The 21,417-nt window shown below is 49.5% G+C and overlaps 3 protein-coding genes across 11 annotated transcripts in view; 1 reads left to right on the plus strand and 2 right to left on the minus strand.

Annotated features, from left to right (window-relative positions):
- Positions 1 to 530: 530 nt before the first annotated feature.
- Positions 531 to 3,692, minus strand: LOC119156524 (glycolipid transfer protein). Its single transcript, XM_037406757.1, is given in 6 exon segments — positions 531 to 1,322; positions 1,692 to 1,726; positions 1,729 to 1,838; positions 2,154 to 2,287; positions 2,601 to 2,662; positions 3,533 to 3,692. Coding segments are annotated over 6 exon segments (627 nt in total). The 5' UTR covers positions 3,636 to 3,692; the 3' UTR covers positions 531 to 1,139.
- A 951-nt stretch (positions 3,693 to 4,643) lies between these two features.
- LOC119155954 (trichoplein keratin filament binding) lies at positions 4,644 to 11,804 on the plus strand. The gene is made up of 12 exons (XM_037405550.1): positions 4,644 to 4,877; positions 5,267 to 5,468; positions 5,726 to 5,782; positions 6,322 to 6,390; positions 7,163 to 7,336; positions 7,826 to 7,938; positions 8,244 to 8,310; positions 8,576 to 8,748; positions 9,738 to 9,819; positions 10,058 to 10,243; positions 10,334 to 10,477; positions 11,190 to 11,804. Exons 1-12 carry the CDS (start codon positions 4,699 to 4,701, stop codon positions 11,220 to 11,222), a joined length of 1,479 nt encoding a protein of 492 aa, XP_037261447.1. The 5' UTR covers positions 4,644 to 4,698; the 3' UTR covers positions 11,223 to 11,804.
- A 237-nt stretch (positions 11,805 to 12,041) lies between these two features.
- The window catches only part of GIT2 (GIT ArfGAP 2), a 33,994-nt gene continuing 24,618 nt past the window's right edge, over positions 12,042 to 21,417 (minus strand). For 8 of the 9 annotated variants that reach the window (XM_037399683.1, XM_037398035.1, XM_037402196.1 and 5 more), the window contains 4 exons: positions 21,076 to 21,158; positions 20,779 to 20,961; positions 15,700 to 15,763; positions 12,042 to 14,826 (listed from right to left, as the gene is read on the minus strand). In XM_037399683.1, the coding sequence (XP_037255580.1) occupies positions 14,614 to 14,826; positions 15,700 to 15,763; positions 20,779 to 20,961; positions 21,076 to 21,158 (543 nt within the window). In that variant the 3' untranslated portion in view covers positions 12,042 to 14,613. Of the gene's footprint in view, positions 14,827 to 15,695; positions 15,764 to 20,778; positions 20,962 to 21,075; positions 21,159 to 21,417 lie in introns of all 9 variants that reach the window. The other variant, XM_037400543.1, reaches the window with a different exon arrangement.

Below are 21,417 nucleotides of genomic sequence, written 5' to 3' on the forward strand. Positions count from 1 at the left end.
AACAGACCCCCCCAGAAACAACCCCCTGAAACCAGCCCCAAGGTACCTCCCTAAACCAGCCCTCCAAAACAGCCCTCACAAGGAACAGCTCCAAAACCTCTCCCATAACCAGCCCCCTGGGCACAGCTCCCCAAAAACACCTCCCTGAAACAGGCCCCTCCAGGAATAGCCCTGAAACCCCTCGCAGAACAGCCCCCTGAAACACCCTCCCCAAAAGAGCCCCCAGGAACAACCCCCCAAAACACCCTCCCTGAAACAAGCCCAGGAACAACAACCCTGAAACAGCCCCAAAAAACTCTACTGAAAACAGCTCCCCAGGAAAAGGCCCCCACCCTCCCTCTGAACCAGCCCCCTCAGGAACAAGCCCTGCCTCCTCCCTGAAACAGCCCCAAAACTTTTGCAAACAGCCAGCCTAGGCACAGCCCCCCCCAAAAAAAACACCTCCCTGAAACAAACCCCCAGGAAAAACCCCAAAACACCCTCCTCAGAGTAGCCCGTCCAAGGAACAGCCCCGAAACAGCCACCCAAGCTGAGATTACGTGAGTTTTTATTAAATTTTGCTTCCCCGCCCCACCAGCACGGGGCTTGGCAGTACCGTAAGGCAGTCGGTTAATAAGGCAACATGTGTGTGTCCCCCGAACCCCCACATTGGGAAGGTCCTGGCAGCAGGGGCTACCCATGGAGGAGCTGGGGTCATGGGAAAGTCATCAGCTCCTCCGTCACGGGTGCCGCTGCATCATTCGGGAAGTTTTCCCCCGGTGCCCGTCGGCGGCACGCAGGGGGTACCGGTGCCATCTGAGACGGGGCAGTGCCAAGGAGCATTGGTGGGATGCTGCTGCCAGTCATGCTTCACTCCCCGTACCACGGCAGAAGGACTAGAAACACTTGTTTTTCCTCTTTAGTACAAAAGCTTGGGAAATCCTACGACGGCATGGGGGTACAATGGTTTATTGCCATATTCTCAATAGAAAATATATATATATTATTATATATTTTTTTTTTAGAAACAGGTTATCCACTGCAGATCCAGACAAGAATCAGTCACCTGACAGCCGGGAGTTGCCCGGGCTGCCTCAGTGATTAAGACACAGGTAGCACCCATCACACCTTATTTAAGCCCTGCCAGTCCCGTGTGAGCCTCAGGCTTTGTAGCTCAGCTCGGCGTTCATCTTCGTGTACATCTCATAAATTGCATCCAGAATGGGGGTGACCCTCGAGAGAAACTGATGAATCTTCTCTATGCTTTCTTCCTCTTTGACTTCTTTACCCTTCTCTAATGCCTTCAGCAAATCTGATTTGTATGGAAGAGCGTAGACTGAGCCCTATAAAAGAGGGGAAGAAGCTGTAAGGCTCCCGCAGACACAAAGCTCTCCCCACGTGGCATGCAGGACCCTAGTCTGAGTTGTTCCCCTACGTCTCCGAGCATTCGGAGACCCTGCAGCATCATTCACGAATGCCACAGGGTCTCTGGATGCTCGGAGACACCTGGGAACAATCTTGGGTATGGTGGCTGGACCCCCGGAGAAGCAGGGATGCACAGAGAGGGTCCCCTGGGAATCCTGCTCCGAATAAATCAGCAGCTTCCCATGTTTCCAAGCCCTTATTCCCCTAACAGCGCATCACTTCCGGGCACTAACGGAGCAGCTGGGCTTAAAGAAAAGCTGCTTTCCTCTGTGGGGATGCAACCTCACCATGAAGCTTCTGCAGCATCAACCATGGTACTTCTCAGCGCAATCTCGTAAGCCTTCATGGCATTCACTCGGATGAGGTTCGGATGCTCCTCATCCTGCTCACCATCGGAGATGCTCTGCAGCAACACCAGCATGAACTTCAGGCCCCTGTGAGAAGAGCGGAGGTGTTGGGGTGGGAAAGGGGATGCTGCTAGGCATCCCCTGTCCTGGCACATCCAGCCCCCCAAAAAAACTCACCACCCTGGCAGCATACCCCCCCTCGCAGAGCTGATGCCTGTCCCTGCATGTTCCTCCCCACGCAGCCAGCGTGCCGGGCTGTGCTCCCCAAACCGCAACACCTCACGCTGCTCCAGCCAGCCCCAGCCCGAAGGGAGGGAGACCCACGGTCCCCGCAGCAGACTCCAGCCAGCATTCCAACATGCCGGGACACAGCCTGGAGCAGCACCCAACGCCGTGAATCACCTTTTCAACCACATCAGCGCCAGCGTCGCGCCTGTCTTGGGCCAGGCTGAGCCGTGCATCTCCTTCTCCACCTCCAGGATGTTCTGCAGAGTTTTGAACTTGGCAGGGTTGGAGTCATAAACCGCCCGGATTTTCTGAGGGCAGAGGAGGGAGGTTGGCTCCCAGGAGGTGCTGGGCAGAGCAGCAGCGGGTGGCACCGGAGAGCAGCCAGGCTGGTGCTCACCACTGCGGCGTGGGGAAACGTCGTGGTGCCTGCAGTGAGCACCGCGGCTGCTAAAGGGTGCTTTTGCCAGGGAGCCCTTTAACAAACACAGGTGACCCAGCCGAGCCGCTGATGAGCCCAAAAGCCCCCACGGGAAGCAAAACCCCAAAGGTTTTGCCTCTCCAGTCCCACAGCATCTCTGCCCAGGGGTTCACCCCCCCAAGCCCTCCTGCACCCCTTCCTACCTTGATATTTCCAGTCAGGTCTGCTTTGACGGGTGAGTAGACAATGGGAGCCCCCAGGCAATCTGTGGAAACACAGAGGGAGGACAATTAACCATCAGGGGACACAGGAGACACCCCAAAGTGCTGTGTCATAACCAACAAGCTTCACCTTAACCCCAGCCAAGACGTGCCAGCTCCTCAGGCATTGCACATGACCAGGACGGCCATGCCTCCCGCTGTGGCCTCACCAGTGACCCTCCGACCCCTGGCTCCGGGACAGGACCCTGGTGCCATGCTCTGAAGCAGCACGCCGGGCACAAGGACACTCTCTGCCCGGCAGGCAGCCCCGTGTCCTGCCCGGCGAGTCCTGCCGGGAGCCGTCACACAATAGGCAACATTGTGGAGGGCAGCGGCCGGCGTGCCATGAGGGCAGTCATGCCGGCACACACCCACGGCCCCGACACGGGCTGAACGGCCACGGGTGGGATCCACGGGAGCTGCCTGCCCGGTGCCGTGCCTCCGGCCGGGGTGTACCAGGAGAAGGCGGCCAGGCTCAGCTGTGGTGGTGGCTCTGCAAGGGCGTGGGGCCCCCGGGACGGTGGGACGTTTCCCAGTGGAGCTGCTCGGCGGGTTTGACGGGACCGTGATGCAACCCCGGCCCCGCCAGGCTGCTTCCCCGGGGGGTACCAGGCACCGGGAGCAGCTTGAGCCCGGGGTGAGCATCTACCGGGGGGTTGTTGGGTGGTCACACGCGGCCCAGAACGGGGGGAGCCCCAGGAGCAAGCACCCAGGACCTGGGGGGGCACTCAGGACCCGGGGAGAGGCTACCTGGGCCGGCAGGGCCCGAGGGCCCTCTGCTCGCACCTGGCCACAGCTGGGCGCGGCGGCGGGACCAGTCCCCGGTCGGGCCCTGCCGTAGCTCCCGCTCCCGCAGACGGCCGGCCCGGGCTCACCGAAGAATGGCGGCAGGTGCGCCACGGCCTCCAGGAAGGGCAGCGTCTCGATCTGCTTGTCGGCCGGCAGCGGCTTGAACTCGTGCTCCAGCAGCAGCGCCATGGCCCGGCCCCGGCTCCGCACCGGCTCCGCACCGGCCCCGCCGCCCAACCCGGCAGCGCGCTGCCCCGCCCCCGCCGCTCCAACCAATAGCCGCGCACCGCCCCCTACCCACCTGCCAATCGGGGAGTGGGGGCGTGGACTAATAGGCGTGGGCAACGCGAGGGGCGGGGTCATGTTGTGCTCGGAGCTCCCGGGCCGCTGTCGGCGGCGGCCGGGCTGACCTCCCCCGCGCTGCTCACTGCTCCCCCCTCGGCCCGGTTCAGCCTCCCACTGCGGGCCCGGCCCGGCCCGGCCCGATTCAGTTCAGTTCAGCCCAGCCCAGCCCCGCCCCCCACTGCGGGCCCGGCCCGGTGAGGACTGCCCGCGGGCCCTGCCGGGGCACCGGGACGCACGCACTCACACCCCAGAGCATCCCCCGCCGGGGTTGTTTACGCCACCTGTTTACCTGCCCTGGCCGGGCGCCGCCTCCCGTTAATTATTTAAGGCCGATAAATTTTTCACGGGGAGCAGGGGCTCAGTGAGGCGGAGGCGATTCATTTCACACACCCGGGCGATAGGGCGGGCGGGAACCTGACACCGACTCCCGGGGGGGCTGGGGGCGGAGGAAGGCCCAGCTGCCCGCGTAGGGGGGATATTTACTGGTGACAGGGCGCTAAACCCGGTGTTCTTACCGGTTAGACTGGAAGAACCGGTGGCGGGGCGATAGCGATCTGTGGCTGGGCGCTAGCACAGGTGGGAACCGGCCCCCCCCCTCCCCCCCCGAGCCGGTGCCCGGCCCCGGTGTGGCCCGGGTGAGCCTGGGCCGGTGCCGCTGCTAAGGGCGGAAGAGATAGCGCCAAACTTTGACCCACCTGAAATATTTACAGCGCCATAAATCCCCCGGCTGCCGTGAGCGTTAGCGCGGCGGGGCGCGGAGGTACCGCCGGGAGGCAGCACCCGCCCCCCCCGCGCTGCGAGCGGCCGCTGCGCCGTTCTCGCGAAGCGCGTCGCGGCGTGTCCCTCGGCGGCGCCCGTAGCGTTGCCATGGCACCGGGCGGCCGCCGTTGGAACTGGGGGGCCAGCGATGGCGCTGAGGTGGGCGGCGCGGGGCCGGGCCCCGGAGCAATGGGCGGCCGAGCGGCGGCGGGAGCTGGAGGCACGGAGCCGGCAGCAGTGGGAGCTGGCCAGCCGCTCCTTCGTCCGGGCCGCCATTTGCTGCGCCAGGCAGGCGCGGTGGAGCGCGCCGCGTGCCCTCCCGCCCAGGTACGGGCCGGGCCCCGGGGGGCCGCGGTTGAGGGGAGGCTGCGGTTGAGGGGAGGCCGCGGTTGGGGGGAGGCCGCGCCGGGCCCCGGGAGACCGGGGTTGAATGGTGGGGCCTGGCCCCGGGAGGCTGGGGTTTGGGGGGGGCGGGCCGGGGTTGGGAGAGCCGGACCCTGGGAGGCCGGGGTTGGATGGGGGGGCTGCTCCCGGGAGGCCAGGCCTGGTCCCGGGACGCCGGGGTTGGGGGGAGGCCACGGTTAGGGAGAGGCCGGGCCCCGGGAGGCTGGGGTTTCGGGGGGGCGGGCCGGGGTTGGGGGAGCCGGGCCCAGGTTGGATGATGGGGCCGGACCCCGGCCCGCGCTTCCCCCCCTGAGACGCCGGGTGTGTCGTAGCCCGGCGACGGTGCGGCGGGAGGCGGAGGAGGCGGCGGCGCGGCTGGAGCAGCGGCGGGCGCGGCTGCGGCGGCTGCTCGGCGAGGAGCGGGAGGCGCTGGCAGCGGAGCTGCGGGAGCGGCGGGGCGGCGGCCCGGGGGCCGCGGGGATGCGGCAGCGGTGCGAGGAGCTGCGAGCCAGCCGGGAGGAGCGGAGGAGGACGGTGAGGAGAGCGGCGGGGCCCGTCAGCTCTGCCGGGACAGGCCCCACAGCCCGGGGCTTGCTCCCCATCTCCCAGCAGTGAGCTGGCCACGGCTGCTCCCTTGCTTTAGGTGTGCCGGTTGTACTCGGGGGGGGCTCAGCAGAAGACCCCACGCTGCGTTTTTCAGCACTGGTGCTCTTAACTAATGGCTGCTTTGGGAGGGTTTGGCGTGTGGGAGCTTTCTGTGGTCTGATAGAACCCAACTCTCATGTTTCCAGGTTGCTGAGCAGCTGCTGTACGAGCACTGGAAGAAAAATAACGCTGAGCTCCGTGAGGTGACGTTACTTTCTTTTTAGTCCCCTTTGCCTCGCACTTACTAAACCAGTTTTTAACTTGAAAAGCATCATATATCTGCTGTTGGCATACATCTTGGATCATGGCAATTGTCCCAAGTTCTTGTAGGCAAAAGGCAAAGAGTGAAATGGTTTAACTGTGAAAGAAGTCCTCCCAAAGCTGCTATTTGTTTAAATCAGTCAGAAGGCTGTTCTGGTGCAGAGCAGGTTTTCAGTGCCCATGATATAAATACCTCAGGTGCTTTTTAAATCTACCTGCTCATCCATGGTGCCCTAGCCGCCATAGCTCTTATTTTGGTGTCACTGTAGTGCTTCCCAGAACTGGTGTGTGACACTGACCCTCATCTTGGAGACCTGGTGGGCACCAAGGGCACCCAGAAATGTGCCCCTGCAGAGGCAGATCCTGTTTGGACTTCGGGGCTACAGCTGGACCAGATGCTGCTCCAGAAAGTCCAGTAAATCCTGGGGGGCAGGAGAGCCTTTAGCACTAATGGCAGTGCCACGACTGTTGTTGTCTACAGGTGGAGTCGGACCTGCACAGGAAGCATGTGACAGAGGCTTGGGGTGATCAGCTAATCCAAAAAGCCAAGGTATGCTGGCGTAGCCCAGGTGTTACGGGTCACTAGGGCCAGCTCCTGAAACGCATGAATATGTAGAAGTCTGTTTTGACCTGGCTGGCAGCCAGCCTGCTTTTCTGTACAGGCATAGCTCCAATGTGGAAGGAATAGGAACTGGCTGTTCATTCGTTTCCTCGTATCAGTCTTGAAGCAAATAATGAGATCACCGTGCTCATGCACGTGATGGGGAGTTCCAGTGTCCACAGAATGACTGGGGCTAACAGGAAGGATGCTTTTTAACGAAGCCACGGGGTACACGCTATCTGCCTCTTAGAAAATCCAGTGCTGTCGGCTGTGGGATTCAGTGTGGCACTGGGCGCTCGTCTAACTGATGGTGAACTGCAGTGCAGAGCCAGTGCAAAGCTGCAAGAGCTCACTATTGAATATTCATGTACTAGATATGGGAATACAGCGATTTTGGTGTGAAAGAATAATAAAGGCCTTCAAATACACATTTCAGAGTTAACTAAAACAATCATCTAGGTTGTAATAGGAAAATCTGTATTTGTGAGACCACCTGTGCTTAGCATCACATCTGTGCAGGGTCCTGTGTAGAGACTGATGGCCATTTCCAGGCAATGGTCAATTTTGTTTTGTCCTTGTGCTCCTTCCTAGCATGTTTTGTTCCGTGTTTTCCCAATTCATGTCAGCTGGCAGGCGTTTGATTTATGGTTTTCCTGAGCCAGAGGCTGTTTCTTTGCATTAGCCTAACCTTAAATGCTGTGTTTTCTTTTGGTTTGGAAAGCAAGAAGCAACTGAACTTGAAGAGAAAAAACGTTATGAAAATCAATATGAACGTGCACGAAGGGAAGCGCTGGAAAGAATGAGCCAAGAGAAAGAGAAGCGTCGGCTGGAAGAGAAGAAGCAAGCGGAGATGTTGCTTCAACAAATAGAAGAACTGAAATTACAGGAGACAGAGGTGATCTTTAGTTTCTCCTCATTTGAGAAGAAAATTAATTATTTCACTTGGAAGTACAGCAACACTGACCTGACCTGACCTCTTCCCTCTAGATTTCTGCTAGGTTAAACCTGGAACAAAGTTAGCTGTGACATAATTTATGTTAGTATTGTAGACCCCTCCCCTGAACACTGGTGTATTAACTGAATTCTGTTGCTCCTCTGGAAACGTGAGCACCCCTTTGTGCATCACCAGATGAGAGACAGATTTGTAGAAACTTCTGAGTGTGACAAGTTCAGGTCCAAGGCTTTGTCAGCTGGAGCTCCTCACAGTGTGCCTTGTGCTGTGAGCCACCGAGACACAAATGAAATTAATGTGGAATATTTACTGCAGTGAGGATTTTGACTCTTGCAGAGGAGCAGAATGGGGTGCAAACTCTGGTACAAACATGCTTTCTGGGATGTCCTAGGTCTCTGACAAGACTCTTTCTTTGTTGTTGTTTTATTTCAGGCAAAAAAGCTGAAAAAAGAGCAAGAGAATTTATTAAAGCAGCAGTGGGAGCTGGAGAACTTGGAGGAAGAAAGGAAACAAATGGAAGAGCGCCAGAAGAAGAAAGAGCTTGGGTATGAGATCGAGTATAGCTTGTTTCGACAGGGCTTGGTTAGAACCTGTTCCTGTATCTGCCATAGTACTTGTGGCACAAGGAGATAGTTCAGATAGCAGCACTGTAAATGTTTGGGTTTTGATGGAAGTGCCCAGAACAGCCAATGAGCAAGCTCATTGGTGCTGTTACTTCTTTTTGTTCGTGTTAGTGGTAGCAAGTACCTCTGTTGCCTGTAAGTTCCATTGTCATAGATGTACCTTCTGCTGGTGTATAATAACTTAGGGCTTTGGAGTCAGTTTGAATGTTTTCTTTTTTCTCCTTCAGTCGCTTTTTGAGGCATCAGTGCCATGCCCAGTTAAAAAGACGAGCTCAGCAGATACAGGAGGAGCTGGTAAGAGAAAGTACCCCTTGATTTATACGTTACAGATACTGTGCGCTGAAAAAACTTGGTCTTTGTGTTTCATTTATGTGCCTGCCTCATGTGCCAGCTTGTGAACGGGGCTGGAGCAAAGGGACCATGAGGAAGCCAGCAGACTGAGTGTCTTGCTGAGCACGCACTCGACACTGTCACCAGTAATTTGTAGAGTAGCCCTCCACTCAGGCTGGATAGTTGCTAATCTTGCTGAATAGTTCTTAATCTTGTGGTTTTTCTCAAGGAGATAGACAGGCAAATCTTGTTAGCCCTCCTCGAGAAAGAAGATGAGGATCAGCACCGCCAGTCTGCGCGACGAGAACGAGCTATTGCAGATGTCGCATGGATGAAACACGTCATTGAGGAACAGCTCCAGTTAGAAAAACAGAGGGAAGCAGAGCTACAGACTTTCTTCAGGTGGGTCTGCCCACTTCTGAACATCATCTAAAGAGACCACATGCGCTGAGTGTTCCTGCCTGGTTGGCAGAGCTCCATTTGTGTTTGTTAAATCTGAGTGGGCATTAGGAAGCATTGACTGCTTGGCCTTGCAGTTCTGGAAATGCTGCAGTAGAAGTGAGCTCTGCCCCTTCAGTCCATGTGCAGAGTACCATGATAGGTGCTCAGCCTGCCACCACAGACAGACCTGAAGCTTTTCTGCCAGGGCAGAATCAAAATCTGAGGCTGTTTTTCAACTACCTCAGCCCAAGATCTAGTCCATAATTTGTTGCATTAGCTCTAATGCAACAGCTTCAGTAACAAAAAAAAAGGTAGTAATACAAAGATGGCAAGAAAGACCTTTTAGTTCCAGCTACTTTGTAACCAACTTTCAATGATTCCGCATTACTGACGCGGAAGGGTTTAGTTTAGTGACTCCAAAACCTGCGGTTTCCTTCTGTGTCTGGGGGCCTGTATGTAGATAAAATCTGCCTCAGGTTCCTCATTCAGGTTCAACTTACGCTCTCCCCAGCGCAGAGAGCATCTAGGTTGGTGACAGGACGGTGCATGCTACCATCAAGTTTTAGTTCAAAGGTTTTGTTGCAGAGGAAAGATTTGCAAAGTTTTCAGCTTTTCCAGCAAAACCCTAAACTACCGATTGCCTGCGTGAAGTAATAGCCTTGTTAAGAGGCAGGCTTCCTCCCAAGGCTCTGCCGTGGGTATGGCAGATTGGTGCATCCAAGAAGTGCTGCTGCAAACCAGCATTTCCTTCAGTGAGTCACCTTCTGCTCTTTGGTAATGCGGAGATCAGAGCAGTTCTCTGAAATAAGCACCGGTGGGGCAGACACACTAGCTGCCGGCCATCAAATCTGAAGAGAAACGCAAGTGCTTCTCTGAAGCGCAGGGTAGCTCACCTATGCCCATGGAGTATACAGGGGTTTTTTAAACTATATTCTTCCTCTCTCCTTTAGAGAAGAAGCTAAAAAAGTGTGGGAGAAAAGGGAAGAAGAATGGGGAAGAGAGAAGGCAGCCAGAGACCGCCTGATGAATGAGGTGATGACCTTTTTTGATTAGGTGCCTCTCTTGGTTCGATGAAGCCATTGTTCCAGCTGTAACCCTCCACCCTCCAGAGGGTTACAGCCTTCAGCAACCAGGGCAGAATTTTTTCTGCTTGTCTGATGCGTTTTCTGAGAACAGTTTAACCATCTGCACTGAGTTTTCCCCAGTTTTGCTTCTGAGGCTGGCCCCTTTCTTGACTTAATGTCTCCTTTAATCCTCTCGCTTCACAAAGGTCCTTGCAGGCAGACAGCGCCAGATCCAAGAGGAGATGGCGTTAAACAGACGAGCCCAAGAAGAGTCTATAAAGTATAGAGAGCAGCTGATTAAAGAACTTGAAGAGGCAAAAGAACTGATTAGGCGAGAGAAGGAGCAGGAGGAGGAACTGAAGACAGCCTGCAGGCAGGAGTTGGAGGCGCAGGTATGGCATGCTTTCCAGATGTGCACCCAGCTGTTGAACAGTGGTCTGTGTCTGATCTTGCTGTAACAGCCCTGTCTTCTCTGTGCTCAGATGACAGAACGCCACCTACAAGAACAGGAGGAGGAGCGGTGCCGGAGGGAGGAGGAAGAAGAGGAGAGATCAGCCAGGCAGCGCTATGAGGAGTTAGTGCGGCAGGAGGCCAAGCGCATGGCTGAGCAAGGCTATCGCAGCAGGGTAGGTACCGGCAGTAAGGGGAAGCCTGTACATCTGGCACACCCCGACATGCGAGCTCAGGGAGGAGGAGGGCAGCGGCATCACCCAAACACAATTCTCAGTGTTTCTAATCTGCACCTTAGTTGCCACACAGCACTTGGGCAGAACACTGGGCCTTCCTGCCACGGTGCCATTTCTAACAGAGGTCTGCAGTTCTTACGAAGTGCTTTTCTCTTTTGCCGATATGGATGCTTTAGGTCCGAATTTCTAAATAATTTTTGAGGCAGACATGTTGCTACTGCCTCAGATGTTATTCCAATAATTTTCAGCATGATCAGCTGCATTCATGCAGTTGGTACAGTGCATCTCAGCTGCCCAATGTCTTTCCATCTTCTGTTGTGCTTTGTCTAGCTCTAAAAATGAAGATTAATTTGGGTAACCCTACCTAAACCACCTGCCCAGCCGATTGTATTTTGCATACTAAAATACAGGCTACTCTACAGAGTCGCTCGCACATCTGTCATTTATTAGACAGTAGCTACTAAAGTCAGGGAAGGCTGGAAGGAGGTTGTTACTGCCTTAAAGTATCAACTCTTAAACATTACTGATGCCTTTTCTTGGAAGATACTCTGACCTTGGCAAAGTACCCCCTTTGCATGCTGAATAGCAGGTCTAGAGAAGTTTAATTCTAGAGCCCGTAACGCTGTTACTGTCTTTGTTTTGACCCTGTTAGCTCTACAGTTACCCAAAGGCAGCATGGACCTGAGGATTCTTGTCCTTTGCACCTGAGGAAGGAGCACTAAATGCAGTTGCAGACTACAGAAAGAAAACTTTTGAAGAGTCAAGGAACTCTTGAAATTAATGGTGGCTTTGGAATAGTCTACAACGATGCCAAGACGCAACAGTGCATTTCTGAAAATATTTAGCTGTGGCCCAGCTGAACGCAAGAGCAAATTTCTACTGGCTGCAAGACCGTGGAGGTATGAGCATCCTTGGAGGACTGCATTGCTTCACTTTCTCCATGTTCAGGAGTTGTGATGTATTTCAGTACATGCTACGCTGGGGCAACACAGCAAATACATGAGACCTTTGGATCTAAATCAGGAAAGAATCTGTGCCTCCTGTGGAACACAAACTATAAACTGCTCTGTGCTGCATTTGCTACTTAAATGTCAGCCTCCCACCTCTGAGAAGGTGGCTTTTAGGAGTCAATCCATAATGCACACTGCACTGGATAGGTGACGTGCTGCAGCAGTAATTAACATGTCCAGTTCCTCTCCATAAGGTGCTGAAGACTTCATTAAATGTTGTTTTTCACTTGTTTCATAAATAATAATTGCAACCTGCACAACCATTTGTTTCTTTACATAAGCAGTGTGCAACAAGAGGAGGGAGGGGGAGTTTTAGTTGATGACTGCACTTGATTCCTTGCTATTATCATCAGCAACTGCAGCTTAAAGTCAGTCCATGTGCTTTAGCTGGTGTGTCGGACAGGTCCCATCTCAGCACCGCATGCTTTACTTGACTATAAAAGAAAAGATCTAGGAAAAAGTTTCCAGAGTACCAGCAGTCAAATAAGCCCAAGTAACTTCCCATACCAAAAGGGTTTTAGCATTTTATAGTAATACTGTAAACAAAAGATTAAGTCAAAATATTGTACAGACAGAATGACACTGATAAATACAAGTTTTGGAAAAAGGCAAAAAAATGTTTACTTTCCTATGCAGCATTTTGTAAAGAAAGAGCAAGTTTGTTTACAGGGGGAAAAAAGATGAGATCTAGGCATAAAAGGAAAACCCCACCTTTGTTATTTCAGGTGTTATAAAGCTACTGACCAGCACTGCTGTATGATCTGAGAGCTAGTCTATTTACTACTGTTCACTTCCACTCTTGGTTTTGAACCACTCTGCCCATTTACAAAAAGAGCTGATGCAGCACATCAGCATGTGCTCGGACCGTGTCCTGTTTCACTAAGAACATCAGAAAAATCACTTATCTTGTGCCACAGTCACTGTGGTTCTGGAGTGGTGATGCAGGAATGCTGTTTAAAGTAACAGAGTGGGAAATCAATTGTGGGTTGGCCTTGCTTTTATAGCTAAATGGTTGATTTCACAAAATCTGGAGCTAGCATAGCTGGAACAAGGGCTTGCTGTTACCAAAGTGTCCGTTTGTTTTGGTACAGAGGCAAGTTTAAACAACTGATAAAACATAACTCAGTGTTACCCTACTTTACCTGGTTTCCAAAGTGTATTAAAGAAAAGCATACAGTGGTGTCCCGTTTACAAATACCATGTTCTGCCTTTCAATGATGCCAATTTAAGGAAGAGTTGCTAGAAGGTGATCAATGTATTTAATTGCCAGTAGCATAATTTTGAAGCAGGTTTTACAAGTGTCTTCTGTAGTTTTAATCCCAGCCTGCCTGTGTTCCTGTGAGTTGAGAGACAGTTCTGGAATTCAGAAATGCAGAAAGGAAATAAGAAACCCCACAAGGAAGAACATTAATTTACTGGGTTGTCATCTGCTCTCTCCATTCCTTTACTCCCTTAAACTTGCACTACTTTTCTGAAAGGGAGCTAATGACAACATAGAAGAATCCAACAGTGTTATGGGACTCTGTGTGTGTTTCTATGTATATATAAACACACACTGATTTGAGAAGGAACTAACCACTGAACTTTAGTTCGTTTGTTCACCTAAGGTTTTTCACCAGCAAACCTGGAAGAAGAGTTTATGGGTTTGGCAGACTACAGCCCTGTTTGGGGAAGAGCAGATAGCCATTTCTGACACAAACATTCCTGTCAAATAAACCTGCTTAATCAACTGCTGCCATGTCACAGCTCCTGCAGTTTCCTAACTTCGCTCTTGACTACAAGACCGCTCTAAAGTCTTGCTGTGGCCAGCTCCTTGAAAATGACAACACGCTTCCAAATGCAACACAGGCAGAGGCAAAAAAATAGCGATTTCCCCCCACCCCCATGGAATTTAAGACTCCCCCAAACCCTCTCATTTTTGAAATTACGGACTGACACATTTTTTGGAAGTTTTTTGCACTGTTACGCACATGAAAAAACCTGAAACACTGATGTTTTTTACCCATCTACCTTTCTGACAGGCAGCCTTGTGTGGGTTACTCCATACGTAGCTTGTAAAATTTTGAAAGATTTGCGTAAAACTAGGTAGAAGAAATCTTTTCACATTTGGATATGTTGAGGTACAGAGGTTATATGATATGGCAGACGTAGCTGCTTTTGCACTGGCACTCTTCTAAATTCCTTTTTTGTATTTTTAATCATCACAGAATTTAGCGAAATTGCATCTTGAATTACTGAACAATGCTGCTACAAACAAGACTGTGCCTTGAAGATGACAAAAAATTCCGTAGGAAACTTAAGAATGAATTATTAAATTGGAAACAAAAGATAATATTTTAACCACTAATGCCCTAAAGTAACATCAAACATATATTAATGGCATAGTGACAACTAAAAGAAATAACTACTAAGCTTCAAATTCCTTCCAAAACAGGTAAAGTGACAAAGACCGTGTACAGTTACATGTAATAAGCTTCGATGCCCACAACTACCACTGTTTTAGCAGACTAAAAACATATTATTGCACAACAGTTGATATGGGAACAGATAATATTCGGCTTGTACTCCATTATCAGGACTACAACCTTCTTCCTGGTGGTTAGCAGTTATAATGCCAGAGCCTTCAGAGCCTGTTTCGCTGCAGGTTTCTCGGACAGCAGCATCACAGCACAGGAGGCTCCAGGACAGACAAACCAGAAGTGAGATTCTGCCCTCTGATACCTGCAGCTGACTTCAGCAGGAGTTTTGCAAGCAATATCTGAAAGCAGAACGTGGCCCCAAGGAAACATCTAGCAAGAGCTTGATACAACGCTGGTACGTGATATGGGCTCAATAGCTAATTGCAACATGCTATTATCTGTAACTAAACTGGCAACACAGGCACAAAATAAGGCAGTGGGTTAAATTAATCATAAAATTGTTAGAAAACATGCAAAAATAATACTGAGGTGTTTTTTTAAAAAAAAGTTTCTTGCCCCTTTACTTTTTCTAATAAAAATTTGAATAGTTCCAACCTGTATTTGAAATCCAACCTTTAAAAAACAAGACTAAAAAGCCAAGTGCGACTCAGTTGTTGTTCTCTTTGGTTGTGATGGTAACCAGCTGTTTAGCAGCCTTGGCGATGTCGTAAGCGCACTGGATAACTTGCTGCGTGACCAGCTGGATGTCTGTCGTAGGGCACGTCTCCACGGGAAGGGTTTTTTTGCACTCGGATTGGAGTCTGTAGGCACTAGATGTCAGCAGACGCAAAGAAGTCCTTACCAGTTCAGATTTGGGTTTCTGGGAAAGGGAAGGAGAAGTTGAACTAGACAGAACAACAAAATCATTTCAGGGTCGTTTTTAATTAGCTGGTACTGATGTTCTTTAATACGGGACATCTGCTGCTAGAGCCCAGCTTTCTGCACAGACTTCCCTGTGCTGTAGGAGACATTACAAGCCATCGCTGCTGCAGAGACGTGGGGTAGGGGCGGATGAAACATGTTCACGGAATTTCTCCTCCCTCATTCTCAGGGACATTTCAAACCGCTGCCAGGCAGTACACAGGGAATACTGCTTCGTGCTCTCTCATTTAGGAAGTTGTCATACAGATTTTCTAGTGCCCGTTTACTGCTACCCAGCCCATGTCCTGGCTGACATCAGGGTAAGGCATGCACAAAGCAATCTGTTCAGGCAGACACAACAGCACTAGATTTTCCTCGCAGTTTTGTAGAGGTAGATAAGACTTTATAAAAACTTAAACTCGTGGACATTTCACTCCCTAAACTTGCTGTGAAGAAACCGGTCGCTTTGGTAGATGGGTAACAAATCTAAACATACCTGCAAGTAAGAAATCCAGGCAACAGCACTCAAAAGGGAGACTAGGGGGTGATGAGCCTAGCAAAATTTCCATATAACCACGTGACTCCTCAGGCTAGATGCAAGTAGCCTCCAGTTTTGGAGGAACTGCGTGCAATTCTGAAGAGTGTCAAGTTCAAGAGTAACGTTAAAGGCCTGGATTCACACATTAGCATGCTAATAAATACAAAGATGCAAGATGTGACAAAAACACCTAGTCATTTCTCCCTACCTTTGGCTTTTGGTTTTCATTTACCAAAGGGAAATCTACTAATAAGGAATGAGGCCAAAAACATCTTAATGCTGGAAGGTACTTACTTTTGGGAACAAGGCTGCCATTTCTGTTACTGCCACGTGTATTCTCTCGGAGCATGGTATATAGCTGCAAAAAGACAAAAGGTATTATTCATGATGTAAAGACTCCCTTTCCTCTTTCATTTTACTAGTCGGTGGCTATTATCCTAAAAATAACTGAGTAACAACCCCCCCATATGTATTCTAAAAATGTCATTGTAGGCTGCACTGAAGGCATCTGAAGTAGCTAGTGCAACCCACAATATGGTGACTGAATAGAGTCTCCTCAGCATTCCCCAGCATACTGCAGGCACAACGTGTATACAACTATGCAACTTCAGAAAAAGCAAGAACTTAAGAAATAATTTTGCATTATTGGTTAAGTTTTCATTATTCTTCAAAGTTTGTTTAAAGGAATAACTGTCCACACCTATAATACCAAACATTGTCAGAAAACGTAATTTTTTAATGCAATTATGGAAACACGTCTGTGAATATTAATCACACATTAATTCATACACACGCATTCCCTAGCCTCCCCCCCCGCCCAACTACTCAAATGCTAGAATTCATCTCCAAGTTGTACAGAAAACTGCTCAGCTTGTTCTGTTTGGTGTATGCACGATGACATATTATTATGTGTGGGACAGCATGCTCAAGCACACTGGTTCATGTAAGTCAGGCACAAAGTAAGATTCTGCAGCTTGCAAATATTTAAACAGAATCTAGTGATACAGAGGTGCTTTGGGGAAAAAAAGCAACTTTTTTTCTTTCCCCTCAGTGCAGTGTTGATGATCAAAAGCAGATTAAAAAACCCCACTTTGTATGTGGGATTCTAAATAAGTAGATTAACTTGCTGCCATTTTGGGACAATCGCTATGCATTTGTTTTGAAAGAGCTTTCTCTGTACAGCAAGGCTATAAAATCAGACTACTAAAAGAAAAGTTTTTAAACTGCTAAGGATCTAAGCAGCTGAAGATATCTAGTGATCTCAGAAGCACAGCTGAAAAAAACCAAGGGTGTTTCAATGGATTTTATGTTTCAGAGTTGAATTCTGTCCATCCAAACTTAAAAGTAATTTGACAGTCAAGGGTTGGTATTTATAGGACTGTCTTGTCTACACCTCTAAAGTAACGCAATTTTTCTGCACTACTTTTCCATGTGCAAGTTGAAGTAGAAACCTTTAAATAAAACACTTTGTACCTAAGTTACCAAAAAAACCTATGTTCAAAACACTTAGCAAGACCTGAAGTCTGACCTCTGTAAGCTTTTCACCCATCAGTTCTCAGCCACTCTGAGCAATCCCTGTAACAAACATGCCTCTCTGGGTCAGCAGCCAGGCTGGAAGCTTTTGTTTGCTGCAGAGATGCATGCTGAGGACACACCTTGGTTCCAAGGAGATTTATTTACATCTTTGTATCAGTTCATTATCAGTTGAAGCCAGGAATGCAGCATCATGCATATATTTCCTTTTTCTCATTTCACAAACTGGAAGGCTAGACACCTACTGAGAATGGGGCATGCCAAACTTTCAGTACATAATTCATACCTCGCTGTTTTGGTTAAGTTTAACTAAAGGTAAAACATCACATGAAGGTAACTTAACACCAAGATGCCTTCTTGGATTAATTTATATGCAGTAAACAGACAATGCACAATTCTTATACAGCAGCTTACAGATACATGCATCTCCAAACTACTTTCAGTGTGTGAGTTTTAGGTGGAATATTCAGTAATTCTGCTGAGTTAGCTAATTGGCAGATTTGGTCCTCATAGATTTCACTCCTGATTTATACCAAATGAAAATGGGTCTGTTCAAAATAGACCTTGAAGCTATTTACCATAAGCTGCTGTGAAGTGCTGTGTTAGTGTGGTCTGTCAAAAATCTGTTTTCAAAAGACTCCTTTTTATGCTTCAAAGGCTCAATTTTAGCATAAGTTAGTTAACATGATTCAATCTTAAGCAAGAAAATCTCAAAAATCACAAAGCAACAGCATTCGAGAAAAGTATTCAGCATCTGTAGATTATGCTAGATCATTGCCCTTTCAAGCAAAAAGAAACCCCAACCCTGGTTATTATTTATGCAGTCATCTTGCAACACCAAAGGTGCAAAAGTAGGTCACTTGCAAATTCACTGAGAAAGACACAACACACTGGGGTCATTTTGGCAATGCAGGAAAATTGCTTTAAAAAGGAGTATTTCCCTTTGTCTCAAATCACAAGTTCTTCCAAATAAACTAGAAGTCAAGTCTTCCAAGTTCACTGTCATTCCCATTCTGCTACTGAGTTAACAATTAATTTGCTCCCTGAAAGCCACACTGAACAGTACTTTACCTCATTAAAAAGCCAGTTTGCTGATTAAACCCTTCACTAACAAGGCAGAGAAAGAGCCCTAAGAATAACTTGAATGAAAGAGACCAAGATTAATGACAGGTATTTCATAATATGTTCTCTAGGTTAGCTGCAAAGTTTACAGCGTGTCTTGGAGGAATGGCTTTATTTTATAGTCTAAACACTCACTGTAAGCTTGTGAAATAAGCTGTTGAGTTTACACACATTCCAGTAAGACATCAGGAAGACATTCAAGTAGTGACATCTTGGGGAAAAAAAATAATATTCCATCATTAGCAGTAACTTGTGGTAACCTCTTCCTCCAGTCCTGATATTCGTCACTGGCAATAACTCCTGGGGTTAGAACTTGGGAAGTTCCATTTCAAAGAACACCTCACTTATATTTCATTTTTATTTTAGACAGTAAATATTTTGGTCAGGTTGGAAGATACTATATAAACACACATCTTTTTTCATTGATTCAAGATACAAATGATCTCATTTGACACGCCAGCTGTATAAACAGTGGAGGGCCAAAGCTGTCAGGTGGGAGTGTTGTATGTTGGGAACCATGAAACTTCTGCTCCTTTTGCAACAGAGCACAGAAGCAGCAACCACATGTTGTGCTGTTAGTTGTCATAATTTCATTTATCTCAGTGGACAACAAACAGAATAGAGACAGGAGAATCATTTACATTAGAGCCAGTTCCAGGCTGTGATTCCGTTCCCCATTAAATCAATACTGGGAGCTTTGACTGAACGGGTAATCCCACAGGTTCATAACGCGCTGTACTAGCTATCTGTGATTCCATCGTCCCCCAAAGCATTTCATGCATAGCCTTCCACGACCCCTGTGCAGATGGTGTGTGAGGGAAAGAGGCAGCAGAGAGAAAGAGAAAGGACACTGTGCCTGGGAGGCAGGGACAGAGGCCAGAGTACCAGGAGGCAGGACCGGGCTGCTGGATGGTCAGAGGCTGCAGGGGAGCTCTCTCAGCCCAGGGAACCAGTGTGCTGAAGCAGCCAAGGCTATGTCTGAGCTTGAGCGTGCCCACACGCTCTAATGGTCTACTCGGCCAGTTGAGCACAGGAATAGGAACGGAAGAAAGCGAGGGGGGAAAAAAAAAAAAGGAAGAAGGTGTTTCATTAGTAGATGATATTCTTGCATCGTTTTACTATTCTCCAATTATCTATGCAGCGCATGATTTTTATCTACAGCGTTCCTAACACTAGCTTGGAAGATGTATTATTACAGCCCTAAGTATCTCATTTTGTTAAGGAAGTGTTCCCCTATTGCAAGAAGGGGATGGTGGAAGAAGCCTACTCTGTCTCCTGCGTGTCCTAGGCTGTGCAGCTCTCAGCCCACTGAGACAAAGCCAGGGAAAAGGAAAATGAGGAACAGCGGCTTCATAGTTCAGTGTTTTGCAAGACTATACTCATTGAAGTACTGGCAAACACCCCACTCCACACATGGTACAGAAAAGAAAATAAAAAAGAATGTAACAGGTTGTTTAAAATTATATTCAATTTAACAGTGAAAGCTAGGTACACTGCATTGTTTCTTTCAATGATTTTTTTAAAAAAAGTATAATTCAAATACTAAAAACTATGATAGACATAAAACCTAAACTCATTTAAGACTTCTCCATGAGAAACCAGCAATGAGAGATTGCAGTGGAAAAGGTTATGGACAAGGGCAACCAGCTCAGCACAAACACGTTAGAACTCGCCATTTGGCATGAGGAGAGGCTGTGCACTGTCCTTCTAAAAATAGAAAAGTACAAGAAGGAAAAAACACAGAAGAGAATTGGCCTCATTGTTGTGCACTTTGCTCAGCAAGGCAGGAAGCGAGGGTTTAACATAAATCGCCAGCCACTTCTCACAGGCGAGGACAGGCACAGAACTTGGGGTGGGAGGCAGAACGAAAGACTTGCCGGTCTACAAGTTCAGATTTTCTGGAGACCAAAGGTGTCCCAGAGCCAAAACGTGTTCGTACCTGGGAAGACGTAACTCTTATTTAGTCTTCTAGAAGAGCTTTGCAGGAGCACCACCTGATGATCAGTCAAGGGCAGTGTCACTTTTACTCACAGCTATTCTGAAAATTAATTGTTCAGCTGGGCCAGAAGCTCCAGGAGGGAGCTGAAGCTATGTGCTACCTGACACACTGATGAACAGTCTCCTGCTTACTCAGCTATGTCTGTGTCTAAACTCAGTAGTTAAAAACAGATTTTGGTGGTTCATTATCTGTACTAAGATTTCAGTAGGAAAGCTGAATTCTCTCTGCCTTTGTAACTTCTTCCTGAAACAAGACTTGGTGTTACTACCACACCTCTGTGGGGCATCCTCATCTAAGGACGCAGAGATCTGAAGATCCAAGAACTTACGCCAAGTTCTCTAGCAACACATTTGATTTATATCTAAACCAACATTCATTCTGCAGCAGGACTTCACAAGCGCTTTGTTCCGAGTGCTCCCTGTCCCTGTGCCAGCTGTGGGCAGGGCAGGCAGTGCTGCAGCCAGAGCCCACTCGCAGAGGGCTGCACCGGCTTTTTGGACAGGAGCATGCACATTCCCACCACCACTGGGGCTGGTCACTCATCCCTACTCACCCCATGGCACTAGCTCCAGTACACCAGGAAACACCACGGAACTACAAGTTTTGTAGGTGTGAAGTCAGCACCTCTAGTGTTAATGCAGGTGGTGGTGGCCCGAAGGATTTTTTTTTTTTTCCGTTTTCTCACCAACTCTGGACCTTTTCCAGCACTCACCCCTTACCTGTCATGCTTGTTCTCTTGTGCCGCTCGCAGCAGCTCCTGAATATTCTTAGTGATCTGCTCAGTCTTCCGAATCACATCTTCTGTACTGGGCAAACTGGAGCTGGGGGCTGTGTCTGTGTCCTCAGGGATGGATCCTTCCCCCTGCCAAATGACACTCCTCTGCCGGCCCTTCCTGCCTGACCTGCGAAGGGACAAAGCAGAGGTCAGCCCTGCGGGACAGAACTGGCTGCTCCCACAACTCCCCACCCTCGGACAGTGTGGAGCTGTGCTGTTAGCTCTGCGTCACTGCACCTACCCCGTCTCCTCCAGCTCCAGGGGCACGGTGGGGTTATCGTAGTCACTCTCGGACACACTGCTCTGCTTCTCCAGCTTTGAGGCCTGCAACGAGTACAGATTTAAGTGTCGTTCAGGAAAGCAGCGCCCCGAGCTGTGCCAGCGCCACATCCTGCATCCGCAGGCTCACTTTTTAGTGCACCAGCCGCTACCCTGGAGCCTGATGCGCTCCCCCCGCCCCACGCCAGGCTCCTGCTGCCAGCTTGTACCCCAGGCCCTGGGTGCACAGCACAGCCCCCCAGCAGGGCTAGGACAGACAGCCACAGCACTGCATCCGTCCCCTGCCACCGAAACAGCCGCACAG

The sequence above is a fragment of the Falco rusticolus genome, chromosome 1, assembly GCF_015220075.1.
Source record: "Falco rusticolus isolate bFalRus1 chromosome 1, bFalRus1.pri, whole genome shotgun sequence".
Classification (NCBI taxonomy): domain Eukaryota; kingdom Metazoa; phylum Chordata; class Aves; order Falconiformes; family Falconidae; genus Falco; species Falco rusticolus.

What these genes read in the sequence shown, in the direction of transcription:
- LOC119155954 (XM_037405550.1), top strand. Translation starts at nt 4,699, where the DNA reads ATGGCGCTGAGGTGGGCGGCGCGGGGCCGGGCCCCGGAGCAATGGGCG. An exon ending in AGCAGATACAGGAGGAGCTG is followed by an intron (nt 8,311 to 8,575) that starts GTAAGAGAAAGT and finishes GTTTTTCTCAAG; the next exon opens with GAGATAGACAGGCAAATCTT. An exon ending in GGCAGGAGTTGGAGGCGCAG is followed by an intron (nt 10,244 to 10,333) that starts GTATGGCATGCT and finishes CTCTGTGCTCAG; the next exon opens with ATGACAGAACGCCACCTACA.